General features: G+C 43.7%; 1 protein-coding gene across 1 annotated transcript in view; it reads right to left on the reverse strand.

The window, feature by feature from the left end:
• The window catches only part of XPNPEP2 (X-prolyl aminopeptidase 2), a 29,569-nt gene extending 27,167 nt beyond the window's left edge, over nucleotides 1-2,402 (reverse strand). The window contains exon 1 of the mRNA XM_035113290.3: nucleotides 2,170-2,402. Coding sequence (XP_034969181.2) covers nucleotides 2,170-2,218 — 49 coding nt within the window. The 5' untranslated portion in view covers nucleotides 2,219-2,402. The remainder of the gene's footprint in view (nucleotides 1-2,169) is intronic.
• Between the last annotated feature and the right edge of the window lie 10,910 nt (nucleotides 2,403-13,312).

Genomic DNA, 13,312 nt, shown 5'->3' on the forward strand with positions numbered 1-13,312 from the left:
CGTGTCCGACTCTTTGTGACCCCATGGACCAGAGCATGCCAGGCACTCCTGTCTTCAACTGCCTCCCGCAGTTTGGTCAAACTCATGTTCATAGCTTCGAGAACACTGTCCAACCATCTCGTCCTCTGTCATCCCCTTCTCCTTGTGCCCTCTATCTTTCCCAGCATCAGGCTCTTTTCCAGAGAGTCTTCTCTTCTCATGAGGTAGCCAAAGTATTGGAGCCTCAGCTTCAGGATCTGTCCTTCCAGTGAGCGCTCAGGAGAGGGAACTGGCAAACCACTCCAGTATTTTGCCAAGAAAACTCAATGGACAAAGACAACTAATGGTAGTTTGACTATATCTTCCTCTGCTGCTTTTAAAATTGCAAAAGCCATGGGAACGGGCAGTGTGTGTGTGTGTGTTTTCTAGAAGAAGAGGTGCAGGTGGGAAGGTGGGAAAAGGTCTGGGAATGGGGTAGGGGAGATAATTTGATTTGTACTGTTGTGAGTTTGGAGAGTTAGCCTGCATGATGCCTGCTTCCAGTGCTTGCATTGACAGGTGCAATTAATGACAATTCAGTGTCTGTTCTCTGTCGCTGCCCCAAAGGGAGCACCAGCTGATAACAGGGTGGAAGCCCAATGACACACAGGGCAGTCTTGAGCAGGTCAGGTGCCCTGGTGCTGAGGCACGGATATTGCTCCAGCGCCCCCGCCCTTGCAGCGCGCAGCACGGCTTCCACACGGCTTTGCAGCGCAGCGCCCCGCCTACCAACCCGGCGCCCTGGCACCCCACGCCACCGGGACTAAACCTAGAGCCGGCCCTGATGACACAAATCATGGAACCTGACAAGCATACACTGGATGGTTCTTGGCTATGTTCGGCACAATGTAGGATTTGCTGAGCTCCCTCTGGCTTATAATTTTACCTGCCATAAATTGACTGGAGAATGTCATTGAGCAGTTTACCAGAGTCTGAGTTGACGAGGCACCAGAGTTAGCCAGGACTTGAAGCAGGATGTTTCTGGTTCCCTTTGTGAAGAGTAGGGATGGGTGAATTTCTCATTTTTTGTCTCTCTCAGTTTCTATTCCCCCCCAAAAAATCTTAAATTCAGTTCTCCATATTTCTACACCAGTTTGCATTTTTTTTAAATAAAGGAAACAAAGCCCTCATGAAAATTCACCAGCATTTTAGTACTGATTTGTCCTAATAGACATTTGTTTGTGTGCAGTTTTGCCTAATATATACATTTGGGTAAAGCACACTCTCCTGATATAATGCATATTGGTGTTTTGTTTTTGCAGTTTGGAAAATGACAGAGAAATGCATTGAAAAGTGTGGTTGAAAAAAATGATAAATGAGAAGATATGTAAGCTCCCCGCAAACAAATCAAAATGAATGCTCGATCCAGATGGGGGAGAAAAATTATATTCAGTTCACATTAAAAGCTAAATTTGCATTTCCTGAAACAATCTGAGAACCGATACACAGACATCCTTCGAAATTCCCACTTACTAATGCAGTTCTCCAACCAGAGTGTTTACAAAAAAAAAAAAAAACATGTATTAGGAGAAAGTGTGTGTAGAAATGAATACATTAGTGAAAATAACACACAAGAGTGCATAGCATTAGAAGAATTTGCTTGCAAAAATATGTACATCGGTCATAGCTACCGGTACATATGAAAATGTGCTTATAAGAAGAAAATTTGCACTGAAATGCTGAATAATTTCCATGAGTACTTTCCCCCCCTAAGTAGCAAACTTCTGCAGAAATGTGGTGAACTAAATTTTAGAATGATAAAATGGGAACTGAAATTATAAGATTCACCAATCCCTAATGCTCAATGAATACTTTAATCTAACCTCTGTGAAAGCTTTGTGAAAGCAAATCAGGATGAATGTTCAATAAACCAAAGCTTTCCTCATGGCTAGCAGGTGCTGAAACGGTTGAATCTGCAGGCCCTGAGCAATCTGAGGGAAGTGAAATGGCAATGGTAAGCTGGATGCGCAGGAGAAAAGCAACAAAAATTTTGTCAACAATGTGTGCCAAATCAGCCCAGAAGATCCATTCAGTTCTGCTGTACTCACCATGAACATGTGGTCATATGAATTGGCCTGGTGTTTAGGGATGGTTCTGAAGACAAGCCCTCCCTCCCTCTTTGCACGGCCCCTGTTTCACCAACCTACATACCATGAAGGAGAAAAATCCAGACTGCCACGATGCGGGTGCAGCAGGCCATGTTCTTTTCAGAATGGAGACTCTTCAGCAAGGTAAGGTTTTTGAAGAAATATTAAAACACCGGACAGCGCTAGAAGACCTGTGTCTGCCAATACAAATGTGTGTGTCTTGTGGCAAAGTGGCCCAAGAGAGCCCAGATAACTTTCTAGATTACATGGGTCTCTGTGCTCCAGAGATCAGGTTCTGTTCACCAGATAAAACAAACAGATAATGAGGCACATGATGGGGATACAAAGTTCAACTTCCAGGCAGCAGAGAAATCCTGTTATCTCTTGGAAAACCTTCTAGTGATTTTTTTGCAGTTAAGCAAGAAAGCTAGTTTAAATTATTCGCCGAACGCTTCAGAGGTCTGAGGGCAAAACCGCACATTATCCTCACAATGCTATTTACAGCATGTAGATGTACAATGTGCTCAGTTTCCATACTTAGGCAAAACTGCCCAAACTATATCAAAACACCTTCTTTTGGGCCAGAAGCTCCTCTTCTCCTTCACCTTCCTCTTCAGGCAAGTAACACTTTTGTTACTTGCATATACTCTTAAAGTACTCCTGTTTTTCCTCCCTGTTAAGCTACTTAACTAAGGCAGAGTCATAAATGAATCTACTATTACAGTAGATAAGAACTATTGACTTCTATGGAGAAACCATCACAGAAACGGTATAAGCAAGGAGCAAATATTGCTTTGTGTTAGTTCAGGTTTCCTTTCCTTTTTAGTGTAGGGAATGTGTGAAATTGCAAAATCTGCTCAAGATAAAGCGAGTTTTGGAAATTTCAGGCTGAGCTATGCCTCCAGGTATGGTTCAATGACATTTGGGATCTGGCTGTCACTTAGGACGGTAGCAAAAGTTGTTACCATCCTTTGTTGAAACCTGATTTTCTTTCTTTTCATATGTAAGGGAAGATGATAACAATTCTCTACTCAAATTTGGCTGTGGAGAGGCTATATTAACGTATTAAGAATATGTTTGAAATGACACTACAAACTCAATGATTTTTTTAATTTTGATTTTGGTGGAGATTGTATTATATTACTAGACTTGTACCCAGTTATTTTTTGGAAAACAAAAAATTTATTGCAAGAGAAAAAGAAAGAAAAACACCCTCTCCCTCAAGGTTGTTCTTTCCCCCTCAATGGAATTTTTATTTATGAGCTTAGGAGCATCGGAAGAGAGAACTGAACTTTGCAGGCAAGAAGTGGCACTGTCAGGGTGGGGCTTTGGGGCAAAAGTCCAGGGTCCCACGTAGCAGAATGAACAAAAGCTGCCCCCCTCCCACATTGCAGCTCAGCTGTTAATTCTGAAGTACGTGGAGTTAATGTACTCCCACCCCAAACGCCCATACCTCAATAACTCCAGAATCTAAAATTACCTAAACGCTGAAGGCAGGAGAAGGGTTAAACCATTGGGGAAGTCCGTGTTTATCTCAAACTGCAAGTCCTGCCCCAAACCAGAGTACGCAGACCGGTGAAGGTTTTGTCCTATCAGAGGCAATGTACTCTAGCTGAACTGCTCTGCGGTTTCATCTAACACAGATTGCTTAAAACCAAAGTGCAGCAACTTGAAAGGAGCTGAAGATAATAAACAGAGGAAATCGTCCTTTGATGCTGCTGACGTTTAATAGAGGAAGTTGGTGGTGGTCAACTTTGCAGTTCTCTTGAAAACAGTCAGCCTGAAACCTGGTGGTAAAGGAAGAAATAAATTACAAGGTAGTTTTGTTTTTGTGTGTGTTTTAAGCACGCATCAAACACTAGGAAATGTCATTCCAGATAGTGCTGTAATGCAGAAGAGTTTGTTCATGGGCTCAAGAGCAGAAGGTTTCGTAGACATTCGTTTAACTAAGGGTACATTGATGTGAATAAATTGTGTCCAAATGTACGATTTGTAAACCACTTTGAGGTTTTATTACAAATAAGAGGTATATGAATCTCGTTAAATAAATAGATTTTCCACTCAACGAGATATGTTGAGTATACAGGTGAAACTCAAAAAATAAGAATATCGTCGAAAAGTGCATTTATTTCAGTAATGCAACTTAAAAGGTGAAACCAATATATGAGATAGATGTATGACATGCAAAGCAAGATATGTCAAGCATTTATTTGTTGTAATTGTAATTATTTGTTATTAGGGCGGGTCAATTATAAATAGAAAGTAATTAATGAAATGTAATAGTGATGTTTATTTTTCTTTATTTTTATATTATTGTAACTATTTGTTTTATTACTTTGGAATTTCCAAAAGAAAGCATTTGTAAAAAAAATAAAATAAGTTGCATTACTGAAATAAATGCACCTTTTGATAATATTCTAATTTTCCAAGTTTCACCTGTATACCAGACTCCTTTTATGCTGCATGCTGTGGTGGTGGTGATGATGATGATTATTGTCATCATCATTAATTTGTTATATATTTAATTATTAGGTATTTATTTCAGAAATTTCTTGCCTGCCCTTAACTATAAGGTCCCAGGGTAGGTTACAAGCACATAATATTAAAATCCAAAAAAAGCAGCAGCAGCAATTTAAAGCAAACCAATGGTCTCATCCACACCCGACTTTTAAAGCACTGTTATACCACATTAACAGCTGTGGCTTCCCCCATAGCATCCTGGGAACTGTAGTTTGCTAAGGGTGCTGAGAGTTGATAGGAGACACCTATTCCCTTCACAGAGCTGGGAAGAGGGATCTGTTGTTAAACCGCATTGGGAATGTGTTCTCCACACCTGCTGTAGACTACCAAGGTGATCTTGGGAGTTCCTTTATCCTTTTGGATGGGGTTTGGGGCTGTACCTTCCCCAACTTGTGAGGGCTGGGCATTTTAAAGGTGATTCTGCAATCCAAAGAGCTGGGCCTTAATTTGCCCAAATAAAACATTTCAGGAAAGATCCCCCCAAACTAGCTAACTCCAAGCACAGGCAATAATGCAAGGGTTGCTACCTACATCTCTGTGGGTAAAGAAGTGGAAGAGCTGTGTTCAGGCATCCCCGGGGATGCTGTCACCATGGGAACAGCATCAACAGCCTGGCATTGGCTCTTACGACTGGTACATTTTGCTCTGTTGCTGCCCCCCCTTTCACTGCTTGTACAGTAGCCGAGAGGGCCAGAGAAACACCTCTGCTTCCCTCGCAGCCGTTTCCAGATTGAATTTCAACAGTAGAGGATTTCGTTTGCTATCCATGCCCTTGCTCTGACTCTGCTGTTCAAGAAGGCAGCTGGCAGAGAGTGCCACAATCCGCCTGGGTTATGTAAGTCTAATAAATGCTCTTCAAATTACAGTAGAGACGGCTGTGCCTGCAAGGCATGACTATGAACAGGAGTCTCTCTAGGAAGCAGGAGAGTCAGCTGCTTTCCTTTCCATGGGCTATGCCAAGGCACTTGCCCTCAGCGGGCAGCTGGTGCATCATTTATTTCCTTCTAGGCATGGCAATCCTCACCCGGGGGTGCTGGCAAAAGGCACACCTTCACCCTCCCTCCCTCCCTCCCTCCCTCCCTGATCATTGCGGGAAGCCTCTCATGATTTTGCTAACGTGCAGAAATGCACGCACAGATTCCTGGAAAAGCTTCCATTAGCCACTCCCTGATTTTAGCGAGAGTTTTGCTGCCTAAGATAATCTTCCGTCGGCTTCTCCCTTGACCGCTAGTGCTGTGCGAAAGGAGGGCACAGTCAAAACCTGCAGGCTGTTCCAGGGGTGTTGTTAGCCCTATGCCAACAACTGCTGCCAACTGCAAGAAGGGTATTTGATTGCCTTTCAGTTTCAACTCCTTAGTGACCCTAAAGAGACACTGTTTTTTTCTGGTGAACTGTGAGCAGCATTTGTCAGAAGTAAGAACCCTGCTGTTGAATCTATCCACAAACACTTGTCCAGAGATGTAATGACAGACCACAGACATTTTGGATTCACATTTCCTTGCTTTCCCTGAGCTTCTGAATATTGTTGCCCAAGGTTTGTGTTTCCTTTTGGAATGAAGCACATATGATATATGAGGCTTTATGAGGCTGTGATGGAGGGGTGCAGAGCATCAGCACCCCCAAAGGGTCTTGTTTCCCCCATAGCCACAGCCTTGGATTCAAGCAGAAATAAAACATGGCTCTCAATTGCTGATTTGACTCTTATCTCCAGCTTGCTGCTTTTCTTTTAGGTCACATCACTGCCTACTTTAAACTCCAGTTTTGACTTTCTAACCACCTCTGAGTTGAGGGAGGAGTATCTCTGAGTTGCCTTCTCATTTTCCCTTTGCTCTCTTAATGGCCCATGACCCAGGAGATCACCTCAATACTGGAAGGTAGCCTGGTGTGTATTTTAATACTTGCTGAATCCAGGGGTTAGATGGATTTTGCCTGTTTCCTCTGATCTTCTAATGTGCTGCAGCTACTGCCACCCCGTCACAAAGTCCTGTCCTAGGGAACCACCTAGAACCGTCTTGTGGAATAGTGAGGGCTCTGCTGGGGTTTCTAATGAACTGTTGGTATTGTTGCTGTCCTTGGCTATGACTCTCTCCCGCCTACCGCTGAGCCTTCTTGTATCCTCAAGAACGTTCACCCAGTCAAAGGCAAATTCCAAGGGAAACCGATCCCTTACACTGCAGCTTTCCCAGGAAGCCTCTTCCTTGGCTGCCAAACAGAGAAGCCGGCCAGCTCAACATTTTTAACTCCTTCCCATTGCTTGCTCAGCTGGTGTCAAAGTCTCCTGAAAGCATATGCAAATCTTAACATGCAAAGTGTTTAGGAAATCACGTACAGGAGGGAGGGAGCAGAACAGGCTTGGGATAGCCAACGCCTTGTTTCTGAAGAAAGTTCCTTGCCACACTTGGACTTGGAGGACTGTACTTGAAACAGCAGCTCACCTGAGCAGGTGAAGTTCCAGCACCAGCATATACATGGCTGCCTGGAGAAAAACTCATTAATGTTTGCTCTGATTCAGTGGTAATCAGCGAAGTTTGATAGGGGAAAGCAGAGATGGGAAGACATTCATTTAAGTTCTCTTTTAATTCAAAAATTACCAAATTTGCACTTTGTGAAACAATATGCAAAACGAAGAACAGCCATCCTTTGAAATTTGCATTACTTGAATTTTGCAATGCAATTCTCCTGCCCAGTAATGTGTACAAAAACGAACGTATTTGTGCATAATATTGCATATATTTATGAAAATAACATAGAAATGCATGGTATTAGGGGGACTCGCTTTGCAAAAATGTCTATATTAGGCCAAGCTGCTTAGAAAAACATGTTTATTGGATGAAATTTGCACTAAAATGCTGATGAACCTTCTTTAGGTTGTTGGGTTTTTTTGCAGAAATATGGAGAACTAAATTTATTTTGAAAAACAGGAAATCAAGAGAATTGGAATTGGTAGATCCATCCATCCAGACCCCATACTGATAAAAGTTGTGTCCACAGATGATGCATCTGTTGATTTGGCAGAATCTTGTTGCCAGTGGGGCCTGCTTTACATAGGTCCATAGCAGGGCTCTCTCGTTCAGGAAGGCTGACGGCATGTGGAGCTGCAGAGCTGCTCCTCAAGGTCTCCAAAGGGCATTCTCCAGCTCTTCCCTTGGGGCTGACATTGGGCCACCTGCTTTCAAGCTGAGGAGCTGGACTTGACAGAGAGAGACAAGTCCAGCTGCAGTTTCTACAGCTTGACGTCCTTCTACAGGAATGGCCATTGGCATCCCGCACATGCCTGCAGCAGCAAAACCAAACCTTTGGATCATTTCCCTCATATTGGAAATATGCAGCCCTAATTGCTTTTTGCTGAGCAAAAAAAGGCAAGCCCTGCCCATGGCCAGGGAGGAAAAACTAGTGACTGTAACTGTTATTGTGTCTCAAGCTGTTTAGTGTTTTGTTTTCCTAGAATCCAAAAAAAGATGTGGGAAGGGAATGACTTATCCTTAGCCAAACATCTGTACATTCTCAAAATCCAGTCATTTGTTCAGCAATCTGTTGAAACTGAAAGGCGTCTGATGACCAAAACTTAACGGACTTGCAAAGATTGCTTGAAATGTGGTGGTGCTTTTATGTTGCTGCTTTGAGATGGGCCAGGGGTAAGGCTAAGTGGTGGGGCCAGTGATGGCCTGAGGGGGGGGGCAGTGTCAGGCATTGCTTAAATCCAGTCCCCACCAATTCCACCTAAAATAGTACAATCATACCTCGGGTTACAGACGCTTCAGATTGCTTCAGAGTCCTGCAATAAAGGGAACAAATCATTTAAAATAACAAAATGTCCCGTATAATAAAAAATGACTACCCGGAAGCATCTTGGACGAACCACTAGGTGGCACTCCAGTCGCATTGTATATTGGCCAGGTGCTGCCACTCTCAGGCAGGTGTTGAGGCCCTTTTGTGAAAAGCAAAAGGGAGATTTGCAGGATGGTGGTGAAACATGTTGTTCTGCTGTGAGGCAGCAGAGGGCGCTAATGTTCCCTGGCTGAATAGATACTTTTGCAAGGAAGAAGGCTGTTCAAGGAAGTAAGGTTATGAAGTGGTCCTGCCTTGAGTTAAACCAGTGTTTCTCAACCTTTTTTGGGCCACGGCACACTTGTTCCGTGAAAAAAATCACGAGGCACACCACCATTAAAAAAGTTAAAAAATTTAACTCTGTGCCGCCCTATATTATAATTATGACTGTAAGAAACACTTGCCAAATATTGCTTTCCGGCGGGTGAGTGTTGATTATTGGCGGCCGCCAGGCTCGTTTGCACTGAGCTTTGGGAAAGAGGAGGAGAAATATTGCTTTCCGGCGGGTCAGCGCTGTGTATTGGCGGCCACCAGGCTCGTTTGCACTGAGCTTTGGGAAAGAGGAGGAGAAATATTGCTTTCCGGCGGGGCAGCGCTGGTGATTGGCGGCCGCCAGGCACGTGACAATGCAAATCGCCCTTCTCATTGCCGCACGTCGCCGCACACCAGCCAGCGTCTCGCGGCACACTAGTGTGCCGCGGAACAGTGGTTGAGAAACGCTGAGTTAAACCTCTGGTGCGTCTAGCCTGGTGCTTCCTACTGTGTCTGTTGGTATCTGGTTAGTAACTTCAGGTGGGGTTTCCCCTCATCCCTGGTACCTGTGAGTCTGGTGGTGCCAAGGACTGAACCAGGGACTGCTGTCATCCAAGGAATATGCTCCCTACTCTTGAGAAATGGCCCCCTTCTGATTCCCGTTGCCACCCTAGGGATATCTGTCTGTTTCTGTTTCTCTATCTTCTAGCTTTCATCTACCTACCTCGCAGATGGGGAAACATTTTCAGCCTGAGGGCCACATTCCCTTAAGTGTAAGCTTCTGGGGACCACATTCCAGAGGTGGTCAGAGTCAAACGCAAAATGGGTGGGGCAACAGATGAGACTCTACCGGGGGGGGGGTTACATTTCCACTGTACAGAATTCAGGGGGTTCTGCACAAGCACACAAAGACGCACACCTCTTTCCCATATTGGGGATGAAAGAGGATTTAACTGAGAAAGGTCTCTTTAAAACTCAGGCTTGGTCCTTACTGTATTTCCAACAGCAGGGCTAGAACATATTGCTATGTTAGGGTTCCTTTGCATTTAATTGATGTCAAGACTCTGCTTTTATAGCTGGGGCTGGACCCTGGAACTAGGGTTGCCAGACCTCCATTTCTGACCTAAGGCCTCCAGGTCTGCGCCTGGTCCCCTCCAGGTGACGGGACTGGATGTGCAGGTGAGTGAAAATGCCTTTAATTAAATGGAAGCAGAAGCAGAAGCAGAAAACGACTGTAGCTTGCAGGCTTCAGTCCAGCAGGAGCTGGCTGCAAACAGGGCCAACCCAATACATTTTGGCTCCTGTGTTGAACCATAAAATGTGTGCCTCCCTCCACCAGGGAAGAAGGGGTGAGTGAAGAGCTACACCAGGAACAAAGGGGGACCAAAGATCTACAATGAGACCAAGGGTGGGAGAAGAAGAGCAGCGCCCCCAGTCACCAAGAGGCGGCATTGGGGGGGGGCAACTGCCAATGAGGCGACAGAGCCAGCCTTCAAGGAGTGCGCCACAGCTGCTGTTTTACCACAGCAGCAGCAGACAGTAGTCTACCTTGGAGGCCAGGTCTACTGCCACTGTGGACCCTGCTGCATGGGGCAGTCACCTCACCTTACCTCATGGGTGGGCTATCCCTGCCTACAAATTACTCTTCCCTCCACTGTTTGTCTCTCCCAAATAACCATGGCTCAGCGCCATGATATTACCAGGGGCAGCCCCTAGATCTCAGGTTTGGTGTTAGTGCAGCTGAGCAGGAAGGTCCTAATATAAGTCAAGGATCCATCCCAGAACCCCTGAGTTTACTAGCAAGGCTTGAACCTGTGACACATGAAGTAATGATCTGCTCCTGACCTGGAACAGAGTTATTTATTATTTATTACATTTTCATGCCACACTTCCTGCATTTGATGGAGACTTGTGGGGCTGTATTGAGTGGAGGATAGCTCCATTATGGGGTTGTGAGAAGTAGGGCCCCACTTTTATAGGGATTTTGGAGGGAATGCGAAAATAATGCTGGAGACATGCTGAAATGCTGGGGTGTCCTTTGAAAGGAGGGAGCCCCCCGTTTAACATGTGTTAGCTATCAAATGGGTGTCATATAACAGCGTTATTTTTCAGGAAGTGGTTTTTAATGTGTTTAAAATCTCAGTTCAATCAAGGGGTGCTTTGACATTTATATTAATTATCATAGGCAAATAAGCAATGATTGGTTTCTTCCTATACCACCATCCTGGAGAAATAGCAGCACCCAAGATTTTCAGGTATGGAAAACTTCCAACTAACTACTTTAGGAGCCATCTTGATTCCTTTTGGGGGCCTGGTGATGGAAAGTGGCTTGGCAGTTCATGTCGCTATGGCAACCCAAGTTTCAGGTTGATGGGAACGAAAGTTGCCGTGGCAACAAGGAGGCGAGGGTTTTCTTTCCACTGCTGTTAGTAATTAAAAATAGCATCCTAACTGGCCACTTCTCTAGCCTGCCATTCATACGGTGACCTGCCTGCCATTTGAGGATCTTAATTCTTTTAATGGCAATCTGGATAACTCAGCCTAGCATCATCTTCCCCCACAGCACTATTCAAATTTACTGGGCAGGGGGGAAAGGTCTCATATTTTGCTACTCATTTTATGCCAGAGATAGGGATAATATTATCAGTTAACATTTAATTCTGCACAGGTATCCAAACATTAGGAGAGAGGGGGACTGGATGGCTTGGATTCTTTGTCTTTTTAGTTTATTCCTTGGAGAATGGCCATAGTTCTGTGATAAACCATCTGCTTTTCATGTTTTGCATCTCCAAGAAGTAGACTCTTGCCCAAAACCCTGGAGAAACTGCTGCCGGTCAGTGTAGAGCAGTGGCTTCCAAGCCCCCCCCCCGACCACTTGAAAATTGCTTAGGGTCTTGATGGACCACTTAAATGATTCTTTTGCCTGTAGTAGCAATTGGTCTGCTAGATGCTGTATGGCTTTAACTGTATTTTTATTGCTTCTTTTATTACATATATTGTAATTTATTTTATTGTATTGCAATTTGAATTTCATAGAATGCATTATGAAACATAATATAAAGTAATAAAATACACTATAAGAAAGAAAAGAAGCATTAAATTCAATTAAAAAGCAATATGAATATTTAATGTGCTGCACCCACTATTCATAACCGCTGCTCCTGCTGATCTTTGAAGAAACATTCCAGGCCACCTGAATGAAGCTGGTGTAGCAAATATTAAACTAAAAGGCCCATAATGTACACTGTGTTCACGTTATACTATGGGGAGGGAATCTTGTGTGTTTGTACTTGTTCCATATAAGATAAAATCCCACAAAACAACACAAAATTTTTCAGGGTCCTCCAAGCCTTTGGCAGCATGGTGGCAGCATGGTAATTTATGAGTTACTTTTTCAACTCAGGCTAAACTCCACATATTTTTATAACAAAACCAATAGTAGCTAATCCTGCAAGGCTTTTCACTCTCAGGCAAGTAAGCCACCTATATCCACATCAGGACTTCCTTTCAACACCCCATAGATTTTGAATCAAGTTGCAGTAAAGTTGGGATGGGGTGCTTGAGTATTTTTGTCATTTCTTGACAAACCATTGTCTGGAATTTGAATACCTACAGGCTTTCTGAATAACTTTAATCCATTTGGATCTTCAAACAGGTTTCTGAATAGAGAGCTTCCATCTGAAACAAAAAAAAATATCACATCCACATTTGTGCTTGGCGTTTTGTCCCAGGGATACTGAGTATTTATAGAGTGGAAAGCCTTATAATTACTTTGTATATAAAATAAGTGGGGAAGCGTTGGGCTGGGTACTAAACATGGCCATCCAGACTTCTCTCTATGGCCCTTCAAACTCTTCCCAAGCCACACCACCTCATGGTATAATGCCTTTTGGATTTTGCCCATCTAGATAGAGAAAAGGAGCAGAAAGCCTATTGTATAAAAGGCAAAAATTTGCCTTCGTTGTTCTGGTTGCTTCTTCCTCTGGAAGGCTTCCCAGAAGGGAATGTGGCCCTCAGGTTGAAAAAGCTCCCCCACTCTGACATACCCTCCAACATTTCTCCAATGAAAATAGAGATGTCCCATTCCATAATAATAATTTTACAATTTATATCCCTACACATCTTACTGGGTTTCCACAGCCAGTCTGGGCAGCTTCCAGCACATATAAAAACATAATAAAACATTAAACATTAAAAAAAAAACACCTCCCTATACAGGATTGCCTTCAGACGGCTCAGGGGTCAGAAAACTCCATACCCTCCAACATTTCTCCAATGAAAATAAGGATGTCCTAAGGAAAAGCGGGACATTCAGAATCAGAAACCGGGACAGCTTCTCTAAATCAGGGACGTCTCTGGAAAATAAGGACTCTTGGAGGGTCTGCTCTGATACATATAATAATATAAACAAATAGTAGCAGCCAAAGATATGCCAATGTATCAAGCCAGGTGAAACTAAACTAAAAAGTGATGAGACAGCTGGAGACTGATTTTCCCAATGCTGTCATAGAGTAACACCACATAAGAGATGGAACTAAAATAGGGCTGCCAACTTTGAACTGAAGCTGTTCTGTTAACAGCAATTCTATCTGGATCAACGAGCAAGT

This window comes from Zootoca vivipara, chromosome Z2 (assembly GCF_965207765.1).
Source record: "Zootoca vivipara chromosome Z2, rZooViv2.hap1.1, whole genome shotgun sequence".
NCBI lineage: Eukaryota > Metazoa > Chordata > Lepidosauria > Squamata > Lacertidae > Zootoca > Zootoca vivipara.